This window comes from Zingiber officinale, chromosome 3A, assembly GCF_018446385.1.
Source record: "Zingiber officinale cultivar Zhangliang chromosome 3A, Zo_v1.1, whole genome shotgun sequence".
In the NCBI taxonomy this organism is placed as follows: domain Eukaryota; kingdom Viridiplantae; phylum Streptophyta; class Magnoliopsida; order Zingiberales; family Zingiberaceae; genus Zingiber; species Zingiber officinale.
This window is the reverse complement of record NC_055990.1, coordinates 154,957,048-154,982,520: the sequence shown is the minus strand read 5'-3', so window position 1 is coordinate 154,982,520 and position 25,473 is coordinate 154,957,048. Positions and strand designations below refer to the sequence as shown.

Here is a 25,473-nt window from a genome sequence, read left to right as displayed (position 1 = left end):
TATTTAGATAAATCAATAATATACATTAGGCCCAGATCCACTACGCCTTAAGAAGAATTTTTTTTAATAATATATCATAACTAAATTTTAATAAAAACTTTATTAAATTTTGAAACTACGTAACCTTAGAAATCAACACAATTAAAAAAAAAAAAACCTTTTTTATCCCCTACTTTCTGTCCCATTCTTCATATCATTCAAAAACATTGCATCAGCTAGGTCCCCAGTTGCTTCAGTGTTGTAACCAATTATCACAAGGGTGTAACTTGGGTAAAATTCGCAGTGTACCTATATCAATGGGAACTTGAACTTCCCCTACGCCACAACCATCCTTCTCCGGAGAAGTAAATGACGATTTTACCCCATACGCAATCTCTCCTTAGTTCGTCCCTCCCCAAATCGAGTAAATAAAATGACTAAAAGCACCCTTATTAAAATCCTCGTGATCAGACGGCTAGAGTTCGCTTGAACTGGGCTGATCAGAAGCATTCAATGGTATTTGATCATGGATCTAATGGCACGGTCGTAATTTTCTTCAACTGAAAGGGAGTTTGTTAGGAGGGTACTCTATATAAGGAGGCTGGGCCTGGCTTTTGCAAGGGCTCGCATATCTGTCTCAAATTCTCCTCCTCTCGCTTCTCTCTCGTTCGCCGACGGCCGTCTCCGCCGGAGAAACGGTCCTCAGGGTCTCTCCTCTTCCGACGCCGCCTATATTTTTTTCCTTGTGTTTTTTTGGGGATCCTGCGCGGTGTGTTTTGATTTCACTGGGTTCATTCCACCGATCTCGCCCTGGCTGACGTGGCAGGACGGAGGGCCACGATGTTGAGCGAATCAGGGAAGGAGCCAGGCGCAGTGGGCAAGCGGAAGGGCCGCGATCCGGACGAGGCCCAATCCGCGGCCGAAGCGAAGCGAGCTCGGACCGCAGTCGAGGCCGCAGCCCGGGGGAAGGACAACAGACTCCTCGCCGGCTTCCTCGCCCACGAATTCCTCTCCACGGGCACACTCCTCGGGCAGCGGTGGGATCCCTCGAGCGGCGCCGTCAAGCAGGGCAGACCGGCGGCGGCAGCGTACACCCAGGTGTCATACTTGTTGCTGAAGGCGAAGGGACCCCACATCGCCGGCGTCCTGAACCCCACCCAGCTCGCCGGATGGCTTCAAATGTGAGCGAGGGCGCTTGAATGGAACGAAAGAAGGTAAAGGAGTTTGTAGCATTCGCAAAATGGTGGTTTCATTTTCTTTCCGTCGATCCAATTTTCCTGGATTCGCTTTGTGTAGTGTTAGCTGATTAATTCCTGTAGCTCCATTAACTCTTGCAAAATTGGATTCCTCTTGCGGAGATTATGCGTTCGATTCTTCAGTGCGGATTCTCCCTCTTCTTGATTGAATCAGCCAATATCTTTCATTCATTTGCTAAACTAACGAGTAACTAAATCTGATGCGAGCAATTTTGTTGTTGGTTTAAGTATCTGCGAATTTGCTAGATTGTTCATGCCTATCGAATCAATGCATTCTCACTGTTGTATCCAATTGTGGAATGGATATTGAAAATGATCAGATAATAACAGGCTTTATCAGCATGATCAACGTCCAATAATTTCAAAAATCTGGATAAATTTTCTCAAAATTTGAAATTTCTTTCCTAATTGTCATTAGTTTGGCTGTTATTTTGACTCTTTAACTTTTGCTTTAGTTTTCTGGTACATGTTTATCACTACTAGAATGTTTAAGATTAAAAGCTTTTGCTTGTTAGGAAAAAACAATGAATTCTTAAAATCTAGTAGTCTTCAAATGGCATTTCCAGACATTATGTATAGAATGTTCTGCAGGGAGTTTTTTTTACCAGACGTTGTTGGTGCTCCAAATGGACCACTTCCCTTATGAGTGATCGTATGACTAGTATTTAGACCATGATGATTAATTTGACAGGTAATTCAAGAAACTTCTACTATGAATACAGAATTACAATGGCAACTTTGGCAAGTAATTCAGTATATGATTAAAATTCTCACTTGGTTCCTTAAATTGAATTGATTCATAAAATATCAGGATCAGTTAAAAAAAGAAAAAAAAAAAAAGAAGAGGAAATTGGATTTTGTCCATTAACTCTAAACAACAAAACTAGAGTACATTAAATGACAGTCGGTCGTGAATCGTCTTTTTCCCCCCACTCATGGACTTATACTGTTCCCTCTTTGAATCGTTGTTTTCGATAACTTTCAGAAACAGATCCTCTGGTCTTGATTTTGTGAGAGTTCAAGTTTATTGGGAAGTGCAGCTCTTTAGCCATATTCCTTCCAGCATCCATTTGGGCAAGAACTCTTCGTTGTAGCATTAGGGAAGAGAGCAAGTTGGACAAAATTTTCACTTTATCCCATAAGTTTATCTTCTTTCCGGAATATTATAACTAGATCAATAAATATATAAGAAAACAATGATTAAAAAAAAAGCTAATTCAACTGAGTATGCAGAATCTATAATTCTATAGACTAATTCTGTGATTTTTTTTTTCAGTATTAATAGTCTCAATATTTATTTAGCCTATGTAAAAAAAATAATAAAAAATAGATCTATTATCTTAACGGTCCTCCTAGAATGATCTTATGGATATGAAGAAAAATTCATACAGGTACTCAGGTGTTGAACGCATGATGGGACCAATTATGTCAGTCATCATTCCGAAAAATCAATCCCTGATCATTACGTCAGAATTATCATGCGCTCACAGTGTCATGAGATTAGCCTATATATAAAAAAAAGTTAGTATCAACAATGGTGTTTGGTATAATATCTGTTTAATTTTTTTTAGATATCTTAAAATTAAGTTTTGATTTTAATAAATTAACGGATAATATTTTTTAATAAAAAAACATTAATATCAAACGGGCAATGGATATTTCATCTCCTAGGCGTCCGATTTGTCAGTTCAAATACTCATAATTAATCTCGCCGACCGAATGGCAATTTTGTTATATTCTCTAGTGTGGGACGGCCCACGAATGGGCAAACGGTGGCGCCGGGTCCCACGGGAATGCGAGGATATCCAGGCGAGTCGACCACCACACGTATTTCCTTAATTATTTACAATTATTATTTTTTTTCTTCTTTCTTTTTAATTATTACGTTTATCCTGTTTGTTTCCGATCGAAAAGAAAAGAGGATCGTTAGTTCCGCACGTGCCGAGGAGGTTGGTGACGGTTTGGTTGGCGGGAAATAATTACAGGCGCGGGAGTCCAAAATGGCGGCGGCGAGGATTTTGGCGGGAACTTCGTTGGGTTTCGGATAGTTGGCCGGAAGAGCCATTTGGCTTGGACGCCTCTTTTGGAAATAACGCGCGCATCGGATTCTCTTTCCCTGTGTTAATACTATGAACTGTGGATTCTCTATCGTTGTTTACTTTTAATTCAGATTTTTTTTTCCGATTAATTTAAAAAATGAATGCTGTTGAATTATGAATGCATGCTGTTGTCTAAGGCCCTTATGGAACATGCATGGTGATATCTTCCAAAAGAGAATATATTTCAGATCTAAAATAATATTCGGAGAGAGTGATTTGGATTTTTTTTTTCTTTTTTTTTTTTTTGGTTCTCTGTCGGATATATAAGAAAGGGACATCACTTGGAATCAATGCCGAACCTCTTTGAACAGGAATAATATCTCTTATTTTGTTTCAGCCGGTTCACTGTCATCCATGATCAGTTGTTACTCGAGACGACTGAATTGGAGGGCATCACAATTCACACAATATCTAGTGAAGTTCTGGGAGCGATGGCAGGTGAGGAACACGATCATCCTTGTCATCGTCACAAGGTGGACGTGTCTGTCATTGTAGCTATATTAAATAGATAATTGACAGTCAAATAGTTAGACGTAAAAATAATTTTTTTCCATATACTTAGGGAGAAATTGATTTTTATCTCATTATAATAATCTATCATTCTTTAACCAACTTAATATCTTATGGAGGCTATTTGTGCTCCAAAAAAATTATAGTAAAAATTGATTACGTTTATTTTATAATCTGTCTTCAGATTCTATGAAAAGAGATAAATCATAAGATTAATTTATAGTCGACCGAGTGGGAGAAATTTTTTTTCCTGCAAATATGTGTCTATTGAGAATTGATCTCTATTTCATTTCATTGTAATAAATATATTATCCTTTAACTAATTAGACATCCATGATAGAAATAACAATTGAGGGATGAGTTTATCATCCCAATCTCTGTACCCTCAATTATATCCCTCATTTTTAATTTTGTCTAATTAAAAATCTCAGTCTCCAATCCTGTGAGAATTAAATTATCATATTATCTTTCAAATGATTATTTTCCATTGATTTAATAAAAGAATTCATTTTCAATTCTGAAGTATTAATAAAAAAATCTAATTACATATAAATACTAATATAATTGAATAATATATAATAATATTAATAATTGATAATTTAATAAGAGGATTATTTAAATTTATTATTATTATTATTATTATTAACGGAATGAGTTTAAAGATCAGAATAGTATTTATATATTCGTTCCTGTTCAACTGTCAAGATTTTAAAAAAAAATTAAATCCAAACCAATATTTAGAAAGAGTATTTCAATCCGTTTCCGTATTGGCGTGGAGACTTATTTGTGAGGCGTTGTGCTCTAAGAGAGGGATGGTTCCAAAATAAATACAAATCCAGGACAGAGCATCAAAATAAGTGCCCGCATATAAATGCCCGTGCGCGAGCTACGAGTGCAATGGAGTTTATTTTGACTCCGACCGCCGCAAGCGCTGCCGATTAGTAAAACTGGCCAACACACGCGCTCCTCTCTCTCTCTCTCTCTCTCGCGTAACAAACAGAGACAGAGAGAGAGGCACCGCTGCCTTTCTCTCCTTCTCTCTCACCACCTGTCAATTGGAAAGAGAATCCAATGATCATGACGTCATCCTATATCATGCCATTCTCATTATATATTATCAAAAGAAAAAAAAAGAAAAAGATTTATTTATTTATTTCTCTGATGACGTCTTAACATACTGGACGGTTAAACTTTTAAACAGTTAATCAGCTATTTAAGAATTGAATGGTTGGATATCTGCGTTATAAAAAAAAAAATTATACAAATTATTTGAGCTAGACTAGAGTACAGATTTATCCGAATGGATTAATGAAAAACTGAACGGTGTCATAAGGATATTTTATGAAAATAATTTAATAATTAAAAAATTATACAATATAAAAAAATATATATATATATATATATATATATATATATATATATATATAATTAAAAAATAAATTAAATATTATATAATCTAAGAAATGGTCGTCCTAATTTTAATCTCCCGTTGCAGTGCCCCTTCCACCCCTCACTATTTCTACTCGTTCCTTTTTCCCCTCCTCTTCACCCGCCTCTTATTTTCTTTATCCACCTCTTTCGGGCCTCTCTTTTCTTCCCTCCTTTGCTCGCCCACTTGGGCTCCCTTCCGCTTCCTTTTTATTTTACCTTCCTCGTTTCCGCACTTCGATTCTCCCCCTCCCCCACCGCCTCGTGTGCTTCCGCCCGCAGCTTTCTCCTCCGCCTCCTCGTACGCGATCGGAATAGGCGGAATCGATGGGGAAGTATATGAGGAAGGCCAAGGTCTCAGGCGAGGTCGCCGTCATGGAGGTCACGCACCAGTCCGCCCTCGGCGTCCGCACCCGCGCGAGGGCCCTCGCGGCCGCAGTGGCCAAGGACTCCTCCTGCGATTACCTCGTGCTCCGGAGCCGCCGCCTCGAGAAACCTCTCCCGCCGCTCCCGGCCTGCAAGGACTCCGCCAAGGCCAGCGCTGGGCCCTGTCTGAGACCGAGTTCGGGTTCGGCGGGGACGGGGAGGTGCTCGGTTGCTGAGGCGCCGCCGGATGCGGAAGCGTCGTTCGGGGAGAATGTTCTCGAGGCTGAAGCCAGAGATAGGTGGGTTAACTCGGTAAAATTAGGTCTTATTTTGCTTCTCCTCTGCTTCTTCTTCAAACTCTGTGATTCTCTTTTACAGATACGTGCTTTTACTTCGGCGCTTGGTTGATCATGTTGCATTATCGCTTCTCTTTTATGTCCTGACAAGATTTTCTATTTTTTTTAAAAAAAAATTATATATTTCACGTAGAGGAAGAAACTAACATTTCTACTTATTTTGCTCATTTTATAGCTTATATAAAAGTATGATAGTGATTCTTCTACCATGCTTTTCTCCGGAACTTTTTGTTTTCTTTTACTTTCTTTTGTTCTTTCTGTGTAGATTTTGTTCTTACTGGCCTTTGAGGTTATTCCTTATTCTACAATTATCACAAGAAATTTATCCTCATGGGCGATGCGGTCTTAACTTGTTCAGAAAAAAAAAAACAGTCACACACACCGTTGTTTAACTTTTGCTAAAAGAAAATCATCGTATATGATCATTGATCCTTTTTTTTTGTAGCTCCATGACAACTTAGTTCATACTTTTTCCTTTCATCGGTTTTGTTTTCTTTTTACCGCCGTATTAGCGCGACATTGCCTTTGATTGCGACTTGTTTCCTATGAATCTATGATATTGTATGAATCTCTTGTGTTAGTTCACTTCTTCACTTCCGTTTGTTGTTTACTGGAGAGCAGTATCGTGTGTGGTACTGTTTGCGGACTATAACCATTTCGACGACTCCTCCGGTTTTATTACTGGTCCATGATGATGAATGGTCTTTTTCTCTTCTGCGTCGTTTGATTTTTGGTCCCGGGTGAGGTGGGCAAAACTTGGTTTTTTTTGGTCATTCATGCTTACAAGTAGAGCTTCAGCCATGGCTTGTATTCAATGCATTTGACATGTGCTGTAGTTAATGTTCTCATTTGTTTGTACACTTCCGTATCAGTTTTTTTTTTTTTTTTGTCACCTACCTTTGCAATCCTATTACGTTCCTTTCTTTTCTTCACTCATCTTCCTTCTTGCTCAAGAAGTGCAGATTCTTCCCCTTTTTCTCCAGCAGTTCATTTCCTTCTCCTAATGATTCAAGCCGTACGAGTTAGAACCTATGACAGACTGTCTGTTCCAAACTCGTGTCCCTCTGATTTTTCTGAAGTTGAAGATTTACCAAGTTTCAAACAGTGCTGGCGCTGTTCATGCATTAGGTGCTATGATCAGAAATTTTCTGGCAGGCTACTCGGGGTTAATTGGAGAAAATCTACCGAGTTACCAAGTAACCTATCCAGCTTAGCCCTTGGCCATCCTTAGTTTAGTCATATCTAGTGTAAAAAAGTTGTCTTTGTTAGGGTACCTTTGCTTGGTTCTCTGCTGTAATTTAAGGGTTACCTTCCCACTCTTTCTGCGTTACGTTTTGAAACTCATACTAAATTCTTTGTTTCGTTCTTACTTGCGACATCACATTGTAGGAAAATTTTTGGAGTTCATATTCTTTTGGTGGGAAGAAAAAACAAATACCATTCCTAGTTTTATATTCTTGTCTCCTAACAATTTGAAGTGTTAATGGTTGGCTTTAGTTTTGCACAATTTGGCTCTTGTGTTTCTGTAGATGAATGTTTCTGACATGGCAGCTGTTTTCAGGCATGACAGGGAAACTACACCGTGCAGTCTGATTAGAAATCCAGAAGCAATCCAGACTCCATGTTCCACCAATAGACGAACCAATTCTAGAGGAACTAACAGAAGAACTGAAACCTTTCATCAGAACATACCTACTACTCAAGAGATGGAGGAGTTTTTTTCCAGGGCAGAGCAACTCCAGTGCCAAATATTCGTAGAAAGGTACAACATTTGTGAGGCTGTTCTCTTGTCCAGTTCTGCCTTGTTTTACAAAAACCATATGATTTTATCATGATCCATTACTTATTCTTGTTGTCTTATCCAGGTACAACTTCGATCCTGTTGATGATCACCCACTTCCTGGAAGGTACAAATGGGTGAAAGTCGACCTCTAATTCACAGATCAAAAGCTAGGCAACTACTTATCCACCTGTGTTTTTGTCTTTCTGATGATCGCTGCCCAGGGTTTTCACTGATGGCAGCGTTGCAGTTACCATCTGTTATGTTGTAAAAGGTCAAAGGTCCCAGGGATTAGTTAGTTAGTTGGTTAGTTTAATGTTATGTAACGTATAGAGCAGATGAAGCACTCCTATAAAGTGTAGTTAGTTTCATTGCAACTTGTTCCAACTATATGTGAGTTTCGCACGAATCAACCTAAACTCCAGCAAATATTACAATTGCAAACTGTAAAAGCAAGAAATTAGCAGAGGCACACTCAAGTATATCATTTTTGGACCTGTTTCCATGTTGCTGCAGTGATGACATGATTCATCCTTTTGCTTGCCTCACTTCACGAGGATCGTACAGGAGCACCTATAAAAATCACTAAGCATAAAATCTTTCACAGACAAAATGCCCAAAATATATAATTCAAACTCCAATACTTACATATTCAATATAAATATAATACTGACAATAATTGCAGACTTGACAAAAGCATAGTGCCGAAGAGCAGGATCACATCCAGTTAGAATTCCGAACTATCTGAAATTTTAATACCCACTCCATTATAGATTAACACCAACACTCCTAAAGCAATATGCATCTATAAAACATGGAAAGGTGATTTCAGTTTCATGTCTGCTTATTGATTACAACATCATACGATTGAGAATAGAAATACATAAAGCATTGCTCTAAAGTGAAAATACGCCGTTAATATTTTCTGCAACGTATTCTGAACAAGGCAGTACAGTAGAGTCGACTGAGATCAATTTTCAGTGTTTCAACTTGGAAACCATATGCTCAGACTTCTGTTACAATGAAAGAGACAAACATCAGCTAGAATAAATAGATGAAAAGCAAGCATTGAAATGAAGTTATTCTCCACAAATTACAGTTTTTGAGCATGTGATGAATGCATCTATATAAACTTAAGCCTAGATTTAAGGACATTAACTTTGAAATTTGTGTGGCTCTTAGAAGTTAGATAACCAGTTAGAGACAATAGCATTCCTGGTATATTAAAACACAGAGAAAAAAAAAGATGTAACAGGCTATGCTTCCTCAAAGCAAGAGGATTAGATTCTTCTACAGTATTCACAAGCAAAGTAGACTAAAAAAAATGCAAGTTTTGAAAACAAAGCAAGCAACTAACCTGCTCAGTATAAGGCAGATATTTGCCATCAAAAGTAACAACCACTCGATCTTTTCCATCAACACCCTTTACTTTGTCAACTGAACAATAGAAATCTATAGCCGACATACTGAAATGTAAAACCAGCCATTAAAATATCAGTTATAAAAAGGAGAAAATAGCTTGAAGGAAGAGAATGAGGAGAGAGGTGAATGACAACCATCATGAAGCCAATGCAAGAAGTTGTACGTAATTTTCTATTCTAGTAAGATTTCACGAGTCTCAGTAGGTGTGAAGAGGGCAATAACTTGCCTCAAAGCTAACATGCAATAGGCAAATTAGTATACACAAATCTGCTAGAATCTGAGGAATGATTGAATCTTCCTCAGCATTTTCAGTCGATAATTACTTCCAGGATAAGTTTGCTTAAGCATTCGAGGCTTTCACCAATAGGGCCACTTGTAGCAAGATGGTTTGACTTGTTTGCTGAGTAATGAGATACATCAACCACAGAAAATGATAATACCAGTTAATTATGGTTCGTGACCTCAGTAGTATACAATTATTAATCCTCTCACCTAGCCCGATAAAAAGTTTTCTTTACGACCAGTTTTTTTGAATTCAACCCAATTGCTTGGCAAACAATACAAACCACATCGTTAACCTTGGGCCTGATTTAATATTAGGAGATTTATCCAAGGTCACTAGTCCCTCAAGTAGGAATGCCCTAATTGTACACACTATCTACATAAAGGCCATTCAAGGTCATTAGGAGATTCATTAAAGGTCATTCAAGTCACAAAGGAAACAGTATCAACAATATAACACAAGATAGGCTTCAGATTCACTTACATGCCATCACCAAATTCTTCATTAATGATCTCTTTGATGCTTTCTCCAAAATGCATAACTGCTTCATTTAATCTAATAAATTTAAAAAATAATGGGCAGTGTCAATGGACAATTCTAAAATGGCATAAATTAATATTGGAAAATGAAATGGGAATGAATAATGACAATGAAAACAAAGGTTCCGTACAAATAGCATATCTAGAGATTAAAAGACCCTATTCAAAAACCTTTCAGTTTCCAATTTTCTACCAAACAACCAGTAATTTTATATCCTTCAACAATAAATGAAAGAATAACACTGAGATAGACTAATCAAATCCTAAGACATTCCTTGTACATGCAGTTTAGTGAAATTTCTCTGGAGAAATTAAGTCATATGAAATCTCATATAATATATCCTATACAAATTCTCTATACCAACGACTGTCTACTACACTCGACAGAGACAGCTAGGTAAGGCAGGTCAGGTATGCAAAATTTCACATACTATTTGAATTGGATCCCTTTTAACAGGTACCCAATCCAATCTAAAGCCCAACAAAAACTTTGCATATAACTATGCAACCTACCTGTTTAATCAGATGGATACCCATCTGCTAGGTATTCCAAACCCACTATGAAATAAGTCAGTTAGGAAACATACTTGAACTAATAGGTTCATGCAGGACCTAAATATGTCTATGGTATCAAAATATTATATAAGTATACTAATGATAAAGATTGTAAACCACATGGCGCACATAGAATCTCAATGAATAAGTATATAAATATTATAATAAATTTGAACCCATATAATGCATGCAAATATATGAATAGTAAGACTCAAATGAACAATTTAGTATCTTGTGCGCGCACCAGTAAAGCCTGCAAAATCATCATATCTTGGGGCTTGTTACTCACTGACTCATGCAATTTGATGCATAGTTACACAAATATTCTCACTTAGCACGTAAGAAAAGGGTTTCATCATATTGACGATGCAGTGGACCAACTTTTGAACAACATGAAACCACCTAAACATGATGATTTTGAATCACCATTCCAACAATAGAGGGCAATGCTTTAAAAAGTAGCCTAGGAGATTGACTAGGCAGTTTCAACCAGCCTCCATTCGCCTAGGTGGAAGGTGATTCACTTTGAGCACACTATTTAAAAGGTGGTCCATGCGGTTTGCTTAGGTGATCCATGCGATCCAACCATTTAAAAGATTGATTTTTTATGTTTAGTTCACTTACTAAGGATAACCTTGATTTCTACCTTCACTTGAACACTCATTGGTCTTCTCCCAAGTTCTTTAAAGTGTGCTCATCTTCCTTTATTCCACACAAACTTTTGCCTATAATTTTGGCTCTCTTTGGAAAGCGGTTTCCCCTCTTCTCTTCTGTAGGTGTGTTTCTTAGTTTGCCTCATTGTTTTCCTCTGTATTTTTTTAGTTGATTTTCAAGTATATTTTCATGTGATGCAAAAGGAATAACACTCACCCAGGCGCTCCTCCACTACCTGTCCCAAGTCCTTGTGGGCGGCCTCCTAGGAGGAACTTATTTCCTAAGGAAATGAACCCTAGGGGATTCGAGCCTTGCTCCTGTGATGAAAATCTACCACCGAGTATCAACTCAGCAATGCCCGTGGAGGCTTCAATTATATTTTCATGGTTCTTCTCAACATGACCTATTTTCTTTCTTTTATTTAACTAAATTATTCTTTTCATAGTTACTTGAGCTATTCCATCCATTGCATTTCTATAAATCCTTCCAATTGTTCATTGTGACCTAGATCTCCTTTTATGTAAGGCTGAGTTGCCAATGAAAATTTTAACAAGTGTATTATAAATTTCTGGAATTTTGTTGCTAAATACGCCAAGTGCAGATTTATTTATTTATTTTTATATCAAAATTAGTTGCTTGTAGACTAATAGAATTAGGGATTTGGTAGACCATCTGCCCCCAACTGTCTATGCCCTAACCATCCTTTAATATTGCTAGAGGGCTAGTAGGAGTGTTAAGTAATATGAGCTAGTGTTTTAGTTCAAAAGGTTGATGGTCCAAAATAGATCACGTTTGAAAGAAAACTCCACCAAGTATTTATAGGAGTGCCAAATAGCGCTTTGAAGTGCTTTTGAATTCAGAAATTCTAAGAATCACATTGATTGCCAAAAACATGATATTTTGGAGAGAAAAACTCACTATAATAATTCTAGAAGTGTTCATTAGAGTTATCAAGAGTGTTTAATTTGAAGATAAATTAAGATGAGTTCAAAACCCAAAACTCGAGGAGTGTAAATTTTTGATATTTTTTTTGAAAGTAGCAGGGTGGCGTAATTTTGGATATTCTTAATTGTGCGCATTTGGTAAAATAAGCTGGATTGACATAGAAAAGTTCTGAAACCATCATATTTTTGTGTCATCTTCAAAAATTAATCTTCTGTTATTGGAAACAAATTACAAGGCCAGACATATATCATTAGAAAGCTACGGATGTCTAGTTTCCAACAAAAAAAAATTGGTGATAAAAAATAATATTCCTACAAAAGTTATGACCATTTTGATCAAGATCTGTAATGCTGAAATTATTGCTTGGGAAAGATTGCTCAAAGGTCATATTGCTCGGGAAAGACATATTGCTCGGGAAGATTGCTTAGGGATAAATATATTGCTCGGGAAAGACATATTGCTCCGGAATTGGAAAGAGTCAACCTACGTTTTGGGTATTATTGATAGTCTTCTTAGAATTGAAAAGGTTGATGAGCCTTTAATACCCTTGCATGGTTCAAGGCTTAGGAAATATAAATCTAGTTTAATGAGACATTAGGAAATATATATTGCATTTAATGCATTTTGACTCATCTTGGAGGGCTGTTCCAAGTCTCCCCTATAAAGGGTCATCATTGTATTGTTGGGAGATGATTGTTTTTTATATTAAAATATATTTGAGCTTTTAAGGTTGTTAGAAGATTTATCTTCTTGTCATCTCTTTAAATTCCTAGTGGTGAGGATTGAGTGCGCCTTGTGTTACCTCCTACTTCTCCTATGCTTTCCGGTGTCAAGTTGGCATCAAAGCTTAGGTTCTCAATGGTTGGTTGTAGAAGACAAAGGCCAAATGGTGATGATCCTGCAGCTCGCTAAAGAGACCACCTTGACATCGAGTTGGATGACTTGAGGAGACAAGTGTAACAACTTGAGCAACATCTCACACATGGTGAACCTTTGGAACATGATGTTGAGGGTCGTGGTTCAGCGATTGGTTATTGTTATGCAAATCAGGAAATGAGTTTTAATCTATTTCATGAAGAAGTCGATAAGGATCCTTACGAGGCAACAACTATCTACGATGAATACGATGAAGAAGAAAATATTATTTATAAAGATTATGGATAATCTTTGGTGGTATGGCATAGCCTCAATACTACTTTTGTTGAAGAAGGTCATGACATACCTTTCCAAGTGTAGTCTCTTCTTCAAGAATTTCAAGTGGTGGTACCCAAGAAAGATGGTGTGTGGCGTATGTGCATTGATAGTAGAACGGTGAACAAAATCGCCATCAAGTATTGCTTTCCTATCCCTCTACTCAATGATCTTTTCGAACAACTTCATGGGTAGAAGATTAATTCCAAAATTGATCTTCCAAGTGACTATCACACCGATGCAACAAGATCAATGATAAGGCTCATAAAGTTAAGTTTCCCCATGGTTATGGTGTTTCCACTAACTTTAAAATTGTCGACATTTCTCCTTATATTTGATCTAATTTTAATTCAAGGGCGAATCTTTTTCAACCGAGGGAGAATGACCCAGAAAAGTTCTGAAACCATCAGATTTTTGTGTCATCATCAAAGATTAATCTTCTGTTATTGGGAACAAATTACAAGGCAAGACATATATCATTATAAAGCTACGGATGTCTAGTTTCCAACAAAAAAAAAAAGGTGATCAAAAGTAATATTCCTAAATAAAGTTATGGCCATTTTGATCAAGGTCTGTTAGGCTGCAATTATAGCTCGGGAAAGATTGCTCGAGAAAAATTGCTTGGGAAGGCTATATTGCTCAGGAAAGATTGCTCAGGGAGGGCTATATTGCTCGGGAAAGACATATTGCTCCGGAATTAGAAAGAGTCAACCTACGTTTTGGGTATTCTTGATGATCTTCTTGAAATTTGAAAAAGTTGATGAGCCTTTAATATCCCTGTATGCTTTTTCATGATTAAACTCACTTTATTTTCAAGGCTCAATAAATATAAATCTAGAAGGGGAGTCTTGGCGCAACGGTAAAGTTGTTGCCATGTGACCAAAAGGTCATGAGTTTGAATCCTGGAAACAGCCTCTTGCAAAAAGCAGGTAAGGCTACGTACAATGGATCTTTCCCCGAGCCCCCGCATAACGGGAGCTTCGTGCACCGGGCTGCCCTTTTAGGAAATATAAATCTAGTTTAATGAGACATTAGGAAATGTAAATTGCATTTAATGCATTTTGACTCATCTTGGAGGGTTGTTCTAAGTCTCCCCTATAAAGGGTCATCATTTGTATTGTTGGGAGATAATTGTTTTTAATATTAAAATATATTTGAGCTTTTAAGCTTGTTAGAAGATTTATCTTCTTAACTCTCCAAACTCTTGGTGGATTTCCTAGAGTGGTAAGAATTGAGTGTGCCTTGTGTTACCTCCTACTTCTCCTATGCTTTCTGGAAAGAGCGGAGCTATATAATAAGGTACCCGGGCTACAACTAGGGGTCCCAATTTATTATCTAACAACATATATAAAATTTAATTTTTAAATTTCTCTTATTTTATCCGTTAGTAGATTTATTAGCCTAGGAGTCCATGCCCAATTTTAGCCCGGAGCCCATGCCCAGTTTAATTCCTAAATCCTAACACTCTCTTCTTAAGTCCTGTTGGATTGGGCGGACAAAACAAAATTCTACAATTGGTTTTGTTCACCCAATTTATTTTCCATATGACATTTTGTTTTTTAAACGAATTTGAAAGGAAACCTAAAAAATTAAAATTGCAATTAATATCCCAAGACCCAAATCCCTCTTTTACTCTTCCGCCTATTTCTTTTTTCTCCTAGTGTCTTTCTTCCCGCCAACTCTTGCGATTCTCACAATTGCTTCTCCGTGGCTCTGTCGATTTCTTTTGACTTCAGTCGATCCCTCTTTTTCTCTCCGATGATTGCTAGTTTGATTCACGATTCTTGTTGCTCTCTCTCTCGATTGCTGCATGACGTTATAATTGCTCCACCAATCCTTATCCCTCCTTTTCTCTTCCGCTGTTGCTTCATGATTACTACTGCTCCACAACTACTGTAAGTATAAACAACTGCTATCTTTATTATAATCTTCAATTAAAATGTGTCTTTTTTTATTTGAGAGTTGATCCCAAGATTTTTTTTTATCACAGTTAATTGAAATGCATGCCTAATCAATAACCTAATTATAAGATTAAAATGCATTCCTAAATCCATCACAGTTAAGTGCTTAAGAAAATCAAACAACTAGTTTGAAATGTTACAACAAACGGAAACAAACCCTAGCTGTTTGCTTTTATATATTTGCTTATTTTCACTTTTAAATTTTTATTCTATTAATTATTTACTATCTATAATGGCAAAAAAAATAGTAATGAAATTGATAAATATGCATGATTAAATGCTTAATCAAAGTTTTTAATACAATGTTGAAGTTAATTGAAGATTTTTTTACTAGATATACCGCCAAGCTTTAATTTTTAATACGTAGTTATGCTTTGTAGAAAGGGATAACATATTTCTATTTCTTTTTATTAATCTTGTTCTTATGTAGCATTTAAACTAGTCGATTTCTTAATTGTTTTCTACTTTAAATAATGTTGAATTTTTAGCTACAACAGTTGATGTTGAATCAAAGTGATTTATATTAGAAATTGTATTTAAAATTGTTATTTAAAATTCCTGAGATGCTAAGTTAATTATATCAAAATTTGTTTATGTTAGGCTATTTTAATGTCAAATCAAGAGAGACACGGGGAAACAATATTCTATCATTCTTTAAACCAAGAATTGATAATCCTTCATTGTCTGAGAGGACCAAGACTAATACAACCATTCCTAATGAGAAATTCAAATCTCCTTCTAAATCTCAAAGACTTGAGTTTGATGAAACTTCACTTGAACGAGATCCTGGATTGCATATTTCCATGTGGCAACATCTTGTTAATTATCGTGATGAAATTAGACGAGCTTATATCAAAATGGGGGCATATCAACCCAAGTTTCAAGAGTACCCACAGTCTGAATCAGGAAAGCAACATCGTCGATTTCAACATACATGGTTTAAAAAATTTCCATGGTTAAAGTACTCTCCTTCAAAGGATGCAACATTTTGTTTTCCGTGTTGTCTTTTTGAAATAAGTGAAGCACAACAATCTAAATTTACAGTTGAAGGGTTTAAAATTTGGAAACGCATTAATGATGGAGCCAAGTGTGCCTTTTTTTTTTGTCTCACATGGGAAGTTATAATTCAGTGCATAATAAATTTGTAAAATTTGTTGCTGATGTGATGAATGTAACTCAACATATAAATAAAGTTATGAATCAAGAATTTTTTGAATAGATTCAAAGAATTGATTAAGGCTTGCAGCAACAATTGAGAGCGCTTGTTGGCTTAGTTTGCAAGCATGTGGATTGAGAGGTCATAATGAATCTTCACATTCTCAAAATTGTGGCAATTTCATTAAGATGCTAAAACTTTTGGGAAAATGTAATGCTAGTATTGGCGATGTTATCTTAGAGAAACTCCGGGAAATGCAAAGTATACCTCACCAGAAGTTCAAAAAGAAATCTGACATATTATTAATAATAGAGTCAAAATAAAATTCATGATAAAATTGGAGATTCTGAGTTTTGTATTTTGGTGGATAAAGCAAAGGATATATCTAACAAAGAACAGATGATTATAATTTTGAGATTTGTTAATGTCTATGGTTTTTTGCGGGAGCATTTTTTCTAAATTGTGCATGTTCATGACGCAACACTTAAGAAAGAAATATGTGATGTTCTCACTAGATATAATCTAGAAATACATAATATGCGGGGTCAAGGGTATGATGGTGCTAGCAACATATGTGGTGCTTTTAATGGATTGCAAGTTTTATTTCTTAAAGTTTGCCCCTATGCATATTATGTGCATTGCTTTGTCCATCGACTCCAATTAGTGTTAGTTGCATCTGCTGAAAATGAGATCTCTATATGGATCTTCTTTTCGAGTATGACAACTATTGTTAATCTTGTTACATCTTTGTCCAAACGCAATACCGAGTTACAATTTGCTCAAGTTAATGAAATTGCACGTTTCGCTCAAGTTAGGTGAACGTGAGACTGGACAAGGAGCTAATCAGATTGGTACTTTGCATTATGCAGGAACTACTCGTTGGAGTTCCCATTTTGATTCTATTTGTGACTTAATAGATAAGTATAATGCAGCTATTAATGTGCTTGAAAATATTATCACTAATGGCTCCTCTACTTCGATAAGTGGGGAAGCTGGTGGTTCCTTAATAAATGAAGTCTTTTGATTTCATTTTCATTTTGCATTTGATGCATAAAATTATGGCGATCATAGATTTACTTTGTCGTGTCTTGCAACAAAAATATCTTGATATCGTAAATGCAATAGATTTGGTCTCTACAACTAAAGCACTTCTTTTGACATTAAGAAATGATGATTTTGATATTCTTCTTTCATATGTCAAATCATTTTGCACAAGATTGGATGTTGATATACTAGAGATGAGTGCTCGTTATAAGCATTCTAGTTGTTCATGCCAGCAAAAGGATGCCATCATAGTTGAGCATCACTTTCATTATGATATATTTAATGTTGCAATAGATTTTCAATTGGAAAAGTTAAACTCAAGATTCAGTGATGAGCCAGTAGAACTTCTTGTGCTTAGTTTTGGATCCAAAATATAATTTTAATTGGTCTAACATTGATAAGATCTGTACTCTTGTTGAGAAGTATTATCCTAAGGACTTCACTTAACAGGAAATGCATAATTTGAGGTGTCGTCTATAATATTATGAGCTCAATGTGGGTTGTCATGAAAATTTTCAAAAAATGTTCACTATCTCAAAATTGTGTCAAGGGTTATTTGAAACAAAAAAATTGCAATACTATAATTTGATCGACAAGTTGATTCGTCTAGTTTTAATTTTCTTTGTTTCTACGGCAACTACAAAGCGTGCATTTTCGGCAATGAAGCATGTTAACACAGTAATAGAATGGGAGAGGATTTTCTAGCAGATTCTATGATTATCTACATTGAGAGAGAGTTTGCTTCAAGTATGAATTTAGATTCTATAATTGATGAATGTTATACTTTGAAGAATCGAAGATCACAACTTCAATAATGTGTATCTATATATGGATCATAAAATGATTTTTTACTTTGAGTTATTTGTGCTAATTAATTTTTTTCCTACTTTTATTTAGGAAGCTGATGGTGTGAAAGTTAATCAACTAGAAACTGCAGCTGGAGCGGTAATTCAAGTAATCGTTTGACTAATTAGATACGTTTTCATGTTTGTCGCATTACCTGTTATATATTTCACTTGTGATCATCTAATTTGATAGTTTTCTTTGCACTATTCCATCAACTATTCCCTAATTCTCTTTCCCTAATTTTTCTAATGTTAAGGGCAAGTTGACCATCAATGCAAAGCTTAGGGCGCAGTTGGAGATTTTGGATGGATCTCTCCTTGGTAAAGCAACGTATATATTGACCCTTCTTGTTCTCTAAAGTTTTGAGCTCCCAAGATCTGGAGATTGAATTTTATATCTTGTATCAGGCAATCAACGACCATGAAGACCTCTTAGACTAATTATTTGTTCCTAATAGTATATTAGTGTTTTGTTAGATTTTGATTTTCTATATGCTTCAAACATGATTTTCTTTTGCAACACTCGAGAAGAAAACATCAAAGGGATTTACATAAGTTGACTTTGGCCACTCAACCTTTCAAGACTTTTTATTTGTTTGTGTTTGCTACACCTAATATTTTGGATTAATGAGGTGAGATTAGTTTTCCTTTTCATGTTATTGAACTTTACACCGCTAACACTTTTGTACTTGCGCTCTCGTGTTTTGAAGGATTCGGCCTATAAATACTTCGAGTTCATCGTTGTTGATGCACCTCACATATCGTTATCTGCAATGACCTAAGGATTAACTCTAGAGTTACCAACTTGCTTTTATAGTTAGCTTTTGTCTAGAATTTGATGTGATTTCAACTCAGAGTTTTAATTACCTATTTGATGCACTTGCCTAGTCCCATAAGTTTTGTAATTTTACTCAACTTTGGACTTCTATAAATCTTTGGATAATTAACATTCTGATATATCTTTAGTACCTATCATTTTCCTATCTAGTTGATAAATGAGTTTTTGTATGGATTTGGGTTGAAGTAAAAGATACAAGTTATAGTTATTCTATTTGTCTTGTAAAAATTGTTTTGAAATATTTTTGTGTGATAATATTATAAGTTTTTCTTAATATTTGTTTTTTAAAATATTAAGAAAATTAGCGACGAATATTAAATTTCTTCATTAAATTTAGCGACGAATATTAAATTTCATCGCTAAATTTAGCGACAGATATTAAATTTCATCGCTATAAGCCACGAATATTAGCGATGAAATTAAATTTCCTTCGCAAAATGCATTAGCAATCAAAATTTTTGTGTCCGACAATTTCGATGTTAGTTTCTAATGGTTATTTGTTCATGTCTAATGCATATATATTATTTTTTTTATCGTTAAAATTTTTAGCCCGGAAAGATTATAATTCCTGGCTCCGCCGTTGCTTTCCAGTGTCATGGATGATGCACTATGAGACGAGATGTGAACTGATACCACCGATTTGGAGGAAAAAAAATTCAATTTGTATTGAAAAATAAAGAAATGAAGATCTACCGATCTAAGACATCAAAAAGGCACTATTTATTTTCTAAGATAAGTATACTTCTCCTGCAATAAAGCCCTCTTTTAGCCCCTAAAAAAAAAATATTCATCTGACGCTGATCGATGGAATAACATCAAGAAAAAAAAAAAAAGTAAAATCAAGGTTCAAATAGAGGAGCAATCAGCAAAATATACCGACCGATAGATGGCGGGTTCCTGGACAAGGTCAGGTCGAAAGGACCGGAAGGGTGGTTCCATCATCTCCCTGATGAGCTCATCCGAAAGCGCAGGGACGGCGGCACGGAGGGCGTCGCTGGTTCCAGGCTTGAGTTGGGCCTGACGACGGAACAGCTGGGCAACATACACATTGGTGAGGCCCGTCTCCGCCGCTATCTCCGAGAAACTCTTCCCCGAGTTCCTCTTCGCCAACAGAAGCCTCTCCGCCACTGCCTTCGCCACCGCGGTCCCGTTGGTCTCCTCCATCTCTCCCTTCGTCGCCTGCCAATTTGTTAGGTTTCTTGGAGAGAGATTTTTCGGATTTTGTAATTTTAATTGGACTCGGGAAGACGCCACGTGGTGCAATGGTCTTCCGTCGGCCGCCACTGGATGGTGGAGCTCGCCAAGTTGATTGCAAAAACTGCCATTATTTATGGCAAAAATAATTGTGAGGAAAATTTAGGAAAGCAATTTTTTATTTTCCTAATAATAAAATATTTTTTCCAAACAAAAAATGAACAATAGCAATTTGGGCCTAAATCCATGGCCCATACTACAAACGGCCGTGCCAAACCAAATCTTAATCGAAACGCAGAGATTACCCGCGCGCGCGAATGCAAACGAAAGTAAAAAGACTCCCGCGCGCTTCTTACAGGCAAATGCGGTAAGGGTTTATCGGCATCCATCTCACCTCTCGCGACGGCGTTAAATAGACTGGCGCCGATACCTATCTCGTCCTAAATCCCCACCATCAACGACAGGGAAGGAGCAAGGAACAGGGCGGGAAAGATGGAGGATTTGGGAGCTTTCAGGCGATTTGCAAATCCTTTACTTTTCAATCTCCAGAAGTTGGAGTTGGAGCTGACTTGCGCCATATGGTATTTCGTTTATCTTCTTGATTCAATACCCTCTTTTGTGGCTCACAAGAAAGATCTAAGTTGATTTTACACGCATGGTAAAGAAGGCTTCTTTATATATGATGGTTTCATGAAACTAGCAGCGGAAAGTTTTAGATTTTAGTAAAGTTGCTAGTTTTTCTTTCCTTCTTGGTTCATGTACGAGGAGTTAGTCTGCTATGCATCACTCAGCGTGTGCTTAAGCTTGCTGCAGGAGCAACTATCATTCTACAGCTGTGTCATATGAGTAGGGCATGCTGAATTTTTGATGTCGCATCTAACATCAAATTCATTTAGTATTTATTTTTTCTGAACAAAATTTCCCTTTGATAACTTATGTTAGCGAACAAATTATATGTCACATAATCTTCAGAACTTATCAAACTAGTGGAAGTCTCAAGTTTGTTTGATTCAAGCAGTCTGGGTATGTTTCATTGATATGTTCAAGTGTTCACACGATCTTAACCTCTAGTATGTGTACTTCCAAAAAAGGTTTCATGCTTGATTTATCATTACTCTATCTTTACAACTTGTGATGTTATCTCTCGCCTAATAGAGTTCTTGTTTTGTAATGACACAAAATTCCTTCAGCAGCATGTTGAGGATAGATATCTCGAATTAGTTCTTCAAAATTCAAAGAGAAGCTCTTAAATCTGCTTGTAGGCGTTGTTGAGTTTTATAGTGTTCTAATCTATTGCCTCCCGACCACTTTGACAGCTTAAGACTGCTCAGAATGCCAATGTTGTTACCATGTAACCATATGTACTGCAGGTTTGTGCTTCTGCGCCATTATAACTGATTATACATGTTTAGTTTTTTCATGTAACACAGTTTTTGTTTGGTCGTCTCCAGATCTTGTATTACTACTACCACAAGAAATACACAAGACTGTGCTGTGTGTAAAGCACCTTTTTCTAAACAAGGTACATTCTTGTCAAATATAGATCCATTGATCCAGGCTTACTATTCTCATGTCTAAATAAATGGTGCAGACTTAAGGACTGCAGGCCATATTGAAGCGATTGCACATATTTGCAAAAACATGACTTCTACAGTTAATGCTGTTGTGAATCAAGGTCCGCAAGTTGCTATTTCTGGTACCATCAGAGCTTCATTTCCTTATGTTAAAATTTATTAATTTACTACTTTGAATAAATAATAAATTTGCAACTTCGACTGATATGTTACTAGACACAAAGATGCATTCAGCAAATGTAAGGCTAGATTCTGGCAACAATGACTTGGCAGAAAAATTTGGACAACTTACAGATATCATAGATAAGAAAAGGTCATGTCATGTCAAGTCTACTGCAACATTGTTTGGATATATGAATCCATTAGAAAATAAGTTTGAGGGAAAACTACATGAACACAAGCTGAATGCAGATGAGAAAGTCAGCGAAGAAGCTGAGATCAATAAGTTCCTTGCACCAGGGGATACATTCAGTCCTCAATCTTCTGGTTGTCAAAAATCTTCAGAGAATGACAGCTATGATGGACGAAGTGAACCAGTAAGTTCCATCAGAAAAAGAGAATCCTCATTTCTAGTATTTTAGGATTTGGTTACTTTTTTTCTATTTAATTTCTTATGCTCAACTTCTTAGTTATTAACCTACAAGTTAATTGTTCCCAGACCACTGGACAATTGCCTGTCACAGAGTCATTCAAGAGAGCTGCAGATAATGAAACCTGCCTGATGGAAAATGGCTTTTTGGTCGAGTCAAAAAAGCAAAGGCTAAACAAGGATAATGGTAAGTAGTACTATGTATGATTTTGAATCATTTTTAGTCAATTGTATGGATCTTACCACTTGTTATTTGCTTAATGCAGATCACATGCACGAAAAACTTATAAATTGTGCATTTTGCCACACTTCAATAGCCACCGAGGTATATTAATTTTGAATCACTAATTGTCCTCAGCTGGCTCTACTTATAACATTTAGCAAACCTCGTATTAATTAATGGAAGTTTTCAGGGATCTGGACCAATGTTACATTATCTTAATGGAGAACCAATGACGGAGGAGCAAGCGTCACAACCTAATGTCCTGCACGTCCATCAAAAATGTATAGAATGGTAAAGTCACTGTTTTCTGGATGTTTTAATGTCATGCACATTGTTGTCACTAGCACACAGTAGCTATTCCTTGCGTTTTTATCAGTATGCATATCTATGGTGTTGATGGGCAATGCCGTATTATTGAATTTTTTTTGTATGTGATAATCTATTCATTATGAAGTTTTCATGTCCCTATCGGCTCAATATTTCTTCTAATACACATGCTAACCACTAATCCAGGGCACCACAAGTTTATTTTGTTGATGAGACTGCTATGAATTTGGAGGCCGAGCTGTCACGCGCATCAAAGATCAAATGCAGTCACTGTGGCTTAAAAGGAGCTGCACTCGGGTGTTACAACAAGAGTTGCAGAAGAAGTTATCACGTTCCTTGTGCTGATGCGATCTCAGACTGCAGATGGGACTATGTAAGATAATCCTTTGTTCTAAAACCAATGAGCCTCATTTTTCGTTTTCTTTCCTGCAATTGAGTAACTTTAATCATCGTAAATCTACTTTCTTGTGCCAGGAGAAATTTCTTTTGCTTTGTCCAATGCACTCTTCACATAGACTTCCATGCGATAAATCCACTAACAAGAAAAAGACATCAGCAAACACCACATTGTATGATTTCTCTTTCTCAATATTTGAGCTTCTTACATAGACTGGGAATTCCTTTTGATTTTTTTCGGTGTTGTGTTAGATGCCATTCCAATCCGATGGATCAGCCTCCGTGCACAAAGCATTTCGGAGGAACTTGGACTGCATCTCCATGTGTAACAAGAGAATGGATACTTTGTGGATCTGCCTTGTCCAGGGAGGAGAAGGTAATCATGTTGATGCCTTAGAAAGCAAACATTTTATTTATTTCATCTGCCATCGTCAAGTCTTTCTTTGTTGATGCTTGAGCAATTCTCACAGAACACGCTAAATGAATTTGTAACATTATCCGGAGCTTCTACAACCAGCGTATGGAATTCGAGCATAACACACGTGATCGCTGCCACGGATGAGCATGGTGCTTGCAGCAGAACGCTCAAAGTTCTAATGGCCATCTTGGGTGGGAAGTGGGTTCTACGTGTTGACTGTAAGTACCTTCGCACTCGTGCTATTCTTTTTTTTCTTTCTTTGCATTTTCCTTGATGTCATGAACTTATTACTTTCAGGGCTTAAGACCTGCATGGAGGCTGGTCATCCAGTGGCGGAGGAACCTTATGAAATCACCCACGACATTCATGGATCATTTGATGGACCAAGAAATGGGCGACTAAGAGCTTCTCAAAAGGTATATACATTTTTCTTTGTTGTTACTTTTTTATTGATTCCATTTCAGTGTCCGCAGGAAGCTGATTATTTGCCTCTGATCTTACTCTTCTGTTGCAGGCGCCAAAAGTGTTTTCAAGTCTGTCCTTTTACTTTAATGGTTATTTTATGCCAAACTACAAGAAATATCTTGAGACTTTGATTTCTGCTGCCGGTGGAAGATTTCTGGAGGGAAGTGAGGTTGTGACAACAACTTTGATAGTTTATAGTGCAGAGCCTCCGCAAGGAAGCGACCCAAGTGACCTGAATGGAGTGATCAAGAGGAGAAGAGAAGAAGCTGAGAGTTTTGCAGCCAACACTTCCTCTCGGGTGATTCCACATACGTGGCTTTTGGATGCCATTGCTTCCTGCAATCTGCCACAAATTGTGTGATTGGTCTCAGATAGAGCCACCGATGAAATCTGGAGATGAAAACTGATGAGGATTTCCTTTGCAGCGTGAGGCAATTCGAATGTGCTCGAGCATGAAATTGTAGCGGAGTTTCTTGTATTTATGTACGGATCGCAAGACGTACGTGTTCGATTGTACTTTACCAGTTTTACACGTTATTTGTTAATCATCATGGTTGTTGCTTAATTTATTTCATTTATGTTTTACTTAATTATTTTCTTTTTTTAAAAATCCTTTTTAATTTATGGTAATCATAATTTTATCCTTTTAAATGATAAATTTAGATTTAGGTTTTTTTTGATAATTTAAATTTTTGGTTTTTCAAATTGATTAATTTGGAGGTGATAAATTTTATTTTGTAGAAGTTTTCTATTGATTAGTCATTAGGTAAATTCAGAAAGTATTTGTGTTGAAGTTTATTGACATTTGTTTTTCACAATTGATCCATAGTTGTAGATCATTATGCTCCACTTGGGTGTTAGAATAGTGGGTTGTAAACACAGCCACTCTGGTCCCATCTGGGCACGAGATGTTTGATGTTTGTGGAATTGTTGCTTGGCATTGGATGATAATAGATCAGATTGAAGTTGGATTTTATATTTTCTATCACCATATCCATTTATTATACATCACCATGTCTATCATTCAACTTCCATCCCGTCTTTATATCCGTCAGAGGATTGATATGGACACCCCACGTG

At 36.6% G+C, this 25,473-nt stretch overlaps 4 protein-coding genes across 5 annotated transcripts; 3 read left to right on the top strand and 1 right to left on the bottom strand.

Moving 5' to 3' along the window:
- Positions 1–602: 602 nt before the first annotated feature.
- Positions 603–1,334, top strand: LOC122054167. Its single transcript, XM_042615979.1, has one exon. The coding sequence runs from the start codon at positions 820–822 to the stop codon at positions 1,162–1,164; it is 345 nt and encodes a 114-aa protein (XP_042471913.1). The 5' UTR covers positions 603–819; the 3' UTR covers positions 1,165–1,334.
- A 4,073-nt stretch (positions 1,335–5,407) lies between these two features.
- Positions 5,408–8,151, top strand: LOC122052916 (cyclin-dependent kinase inhibitor 4-like). Its single transcript, XM_042614659.1, has 3 exons — positions 5,408–5,937; positions 7,556–7,756; positions 7,860–8,151. The coding sequence occupies exons 1-3, from the start codon at positions 5,600–5,602 to the stop codon at positions 7,927–7,929; spliced, it is 609 nt and encodes a 202-aa protein (XP_042470593.1). The 5' UTR covers positions 5,408–5,599; the 3' UTR covers positions 7,930–8,151.
- A 350-nt stretch (positions 8,152–8,501) lies between these two features.
- On the bottom strand, positions 8,502–20,483 carry LOC122052917 (cyanate hydratase-like). The gene is made up of 4 exons (XM_042614661.1): positions 20,088–20,483; positions 9,963–10,034; positions 9,132–9,240; positions 8,502–8,787 (listed from the first exon to the last, which is right to left on the bottom strand). The coding sequence occupies exons 1-4, from the start codon at positions 20,369–20,371 to the stop codon at positions 8,752–8,754; spliced, it is 501 nt and encodes a 166-aa protein (XP_042470595.1). The 5' UTR covers positions 20,372–20,483; the 3' UTR covers positions 8,502–8,751.
- Positions 20,484–20,783: 300 nt separating this feature from the next.
- On the top strand, positions 20,784–24,958 carry LOC122054166 (protein BREAST CANCER SUSCEPTIBILITY 1 homolog). Of its 2 annotated transcripts, none has more exons than XM_042615978.1 (14): positions 20,784–20,982; positions 21,718–21,771; positions 21,853–21,923; positions 21,993–22,076; positions 22,192–22,511; positions 22,634–22,751; positions 22,831–22,889; positions 22,978–23,078; positions 23,301–23,487; positions 23,589–23,683; positions 23,763–23,886; positions 23,981–24,146; positions 24,226–24,344; positions 24,443–24,958. In XM_042615978.1, the coding sequence occupies exons 1-14, from the start codon at positions 20,894–20,896 to the stop codon at positions 24,752–24,754; spliced, it is 1,899 nt and encodes a 632-aa protein (XP_042471912.1). In that variant the 5' UTR covers positions 20,784–20,893; the 3' UTR covers positions 24,755–24,958. The 2 variants fall into 2 exon arrangements, with proteins under 2 accessions (XP_042471912.1, XP_042471911.1); XM_042615977.1 differs by having other exon boundaries at positions 21,993–22,097.
- The last annotated feature ends 515 nt before the right edge of the window (positions 24,959–25,473 follow it).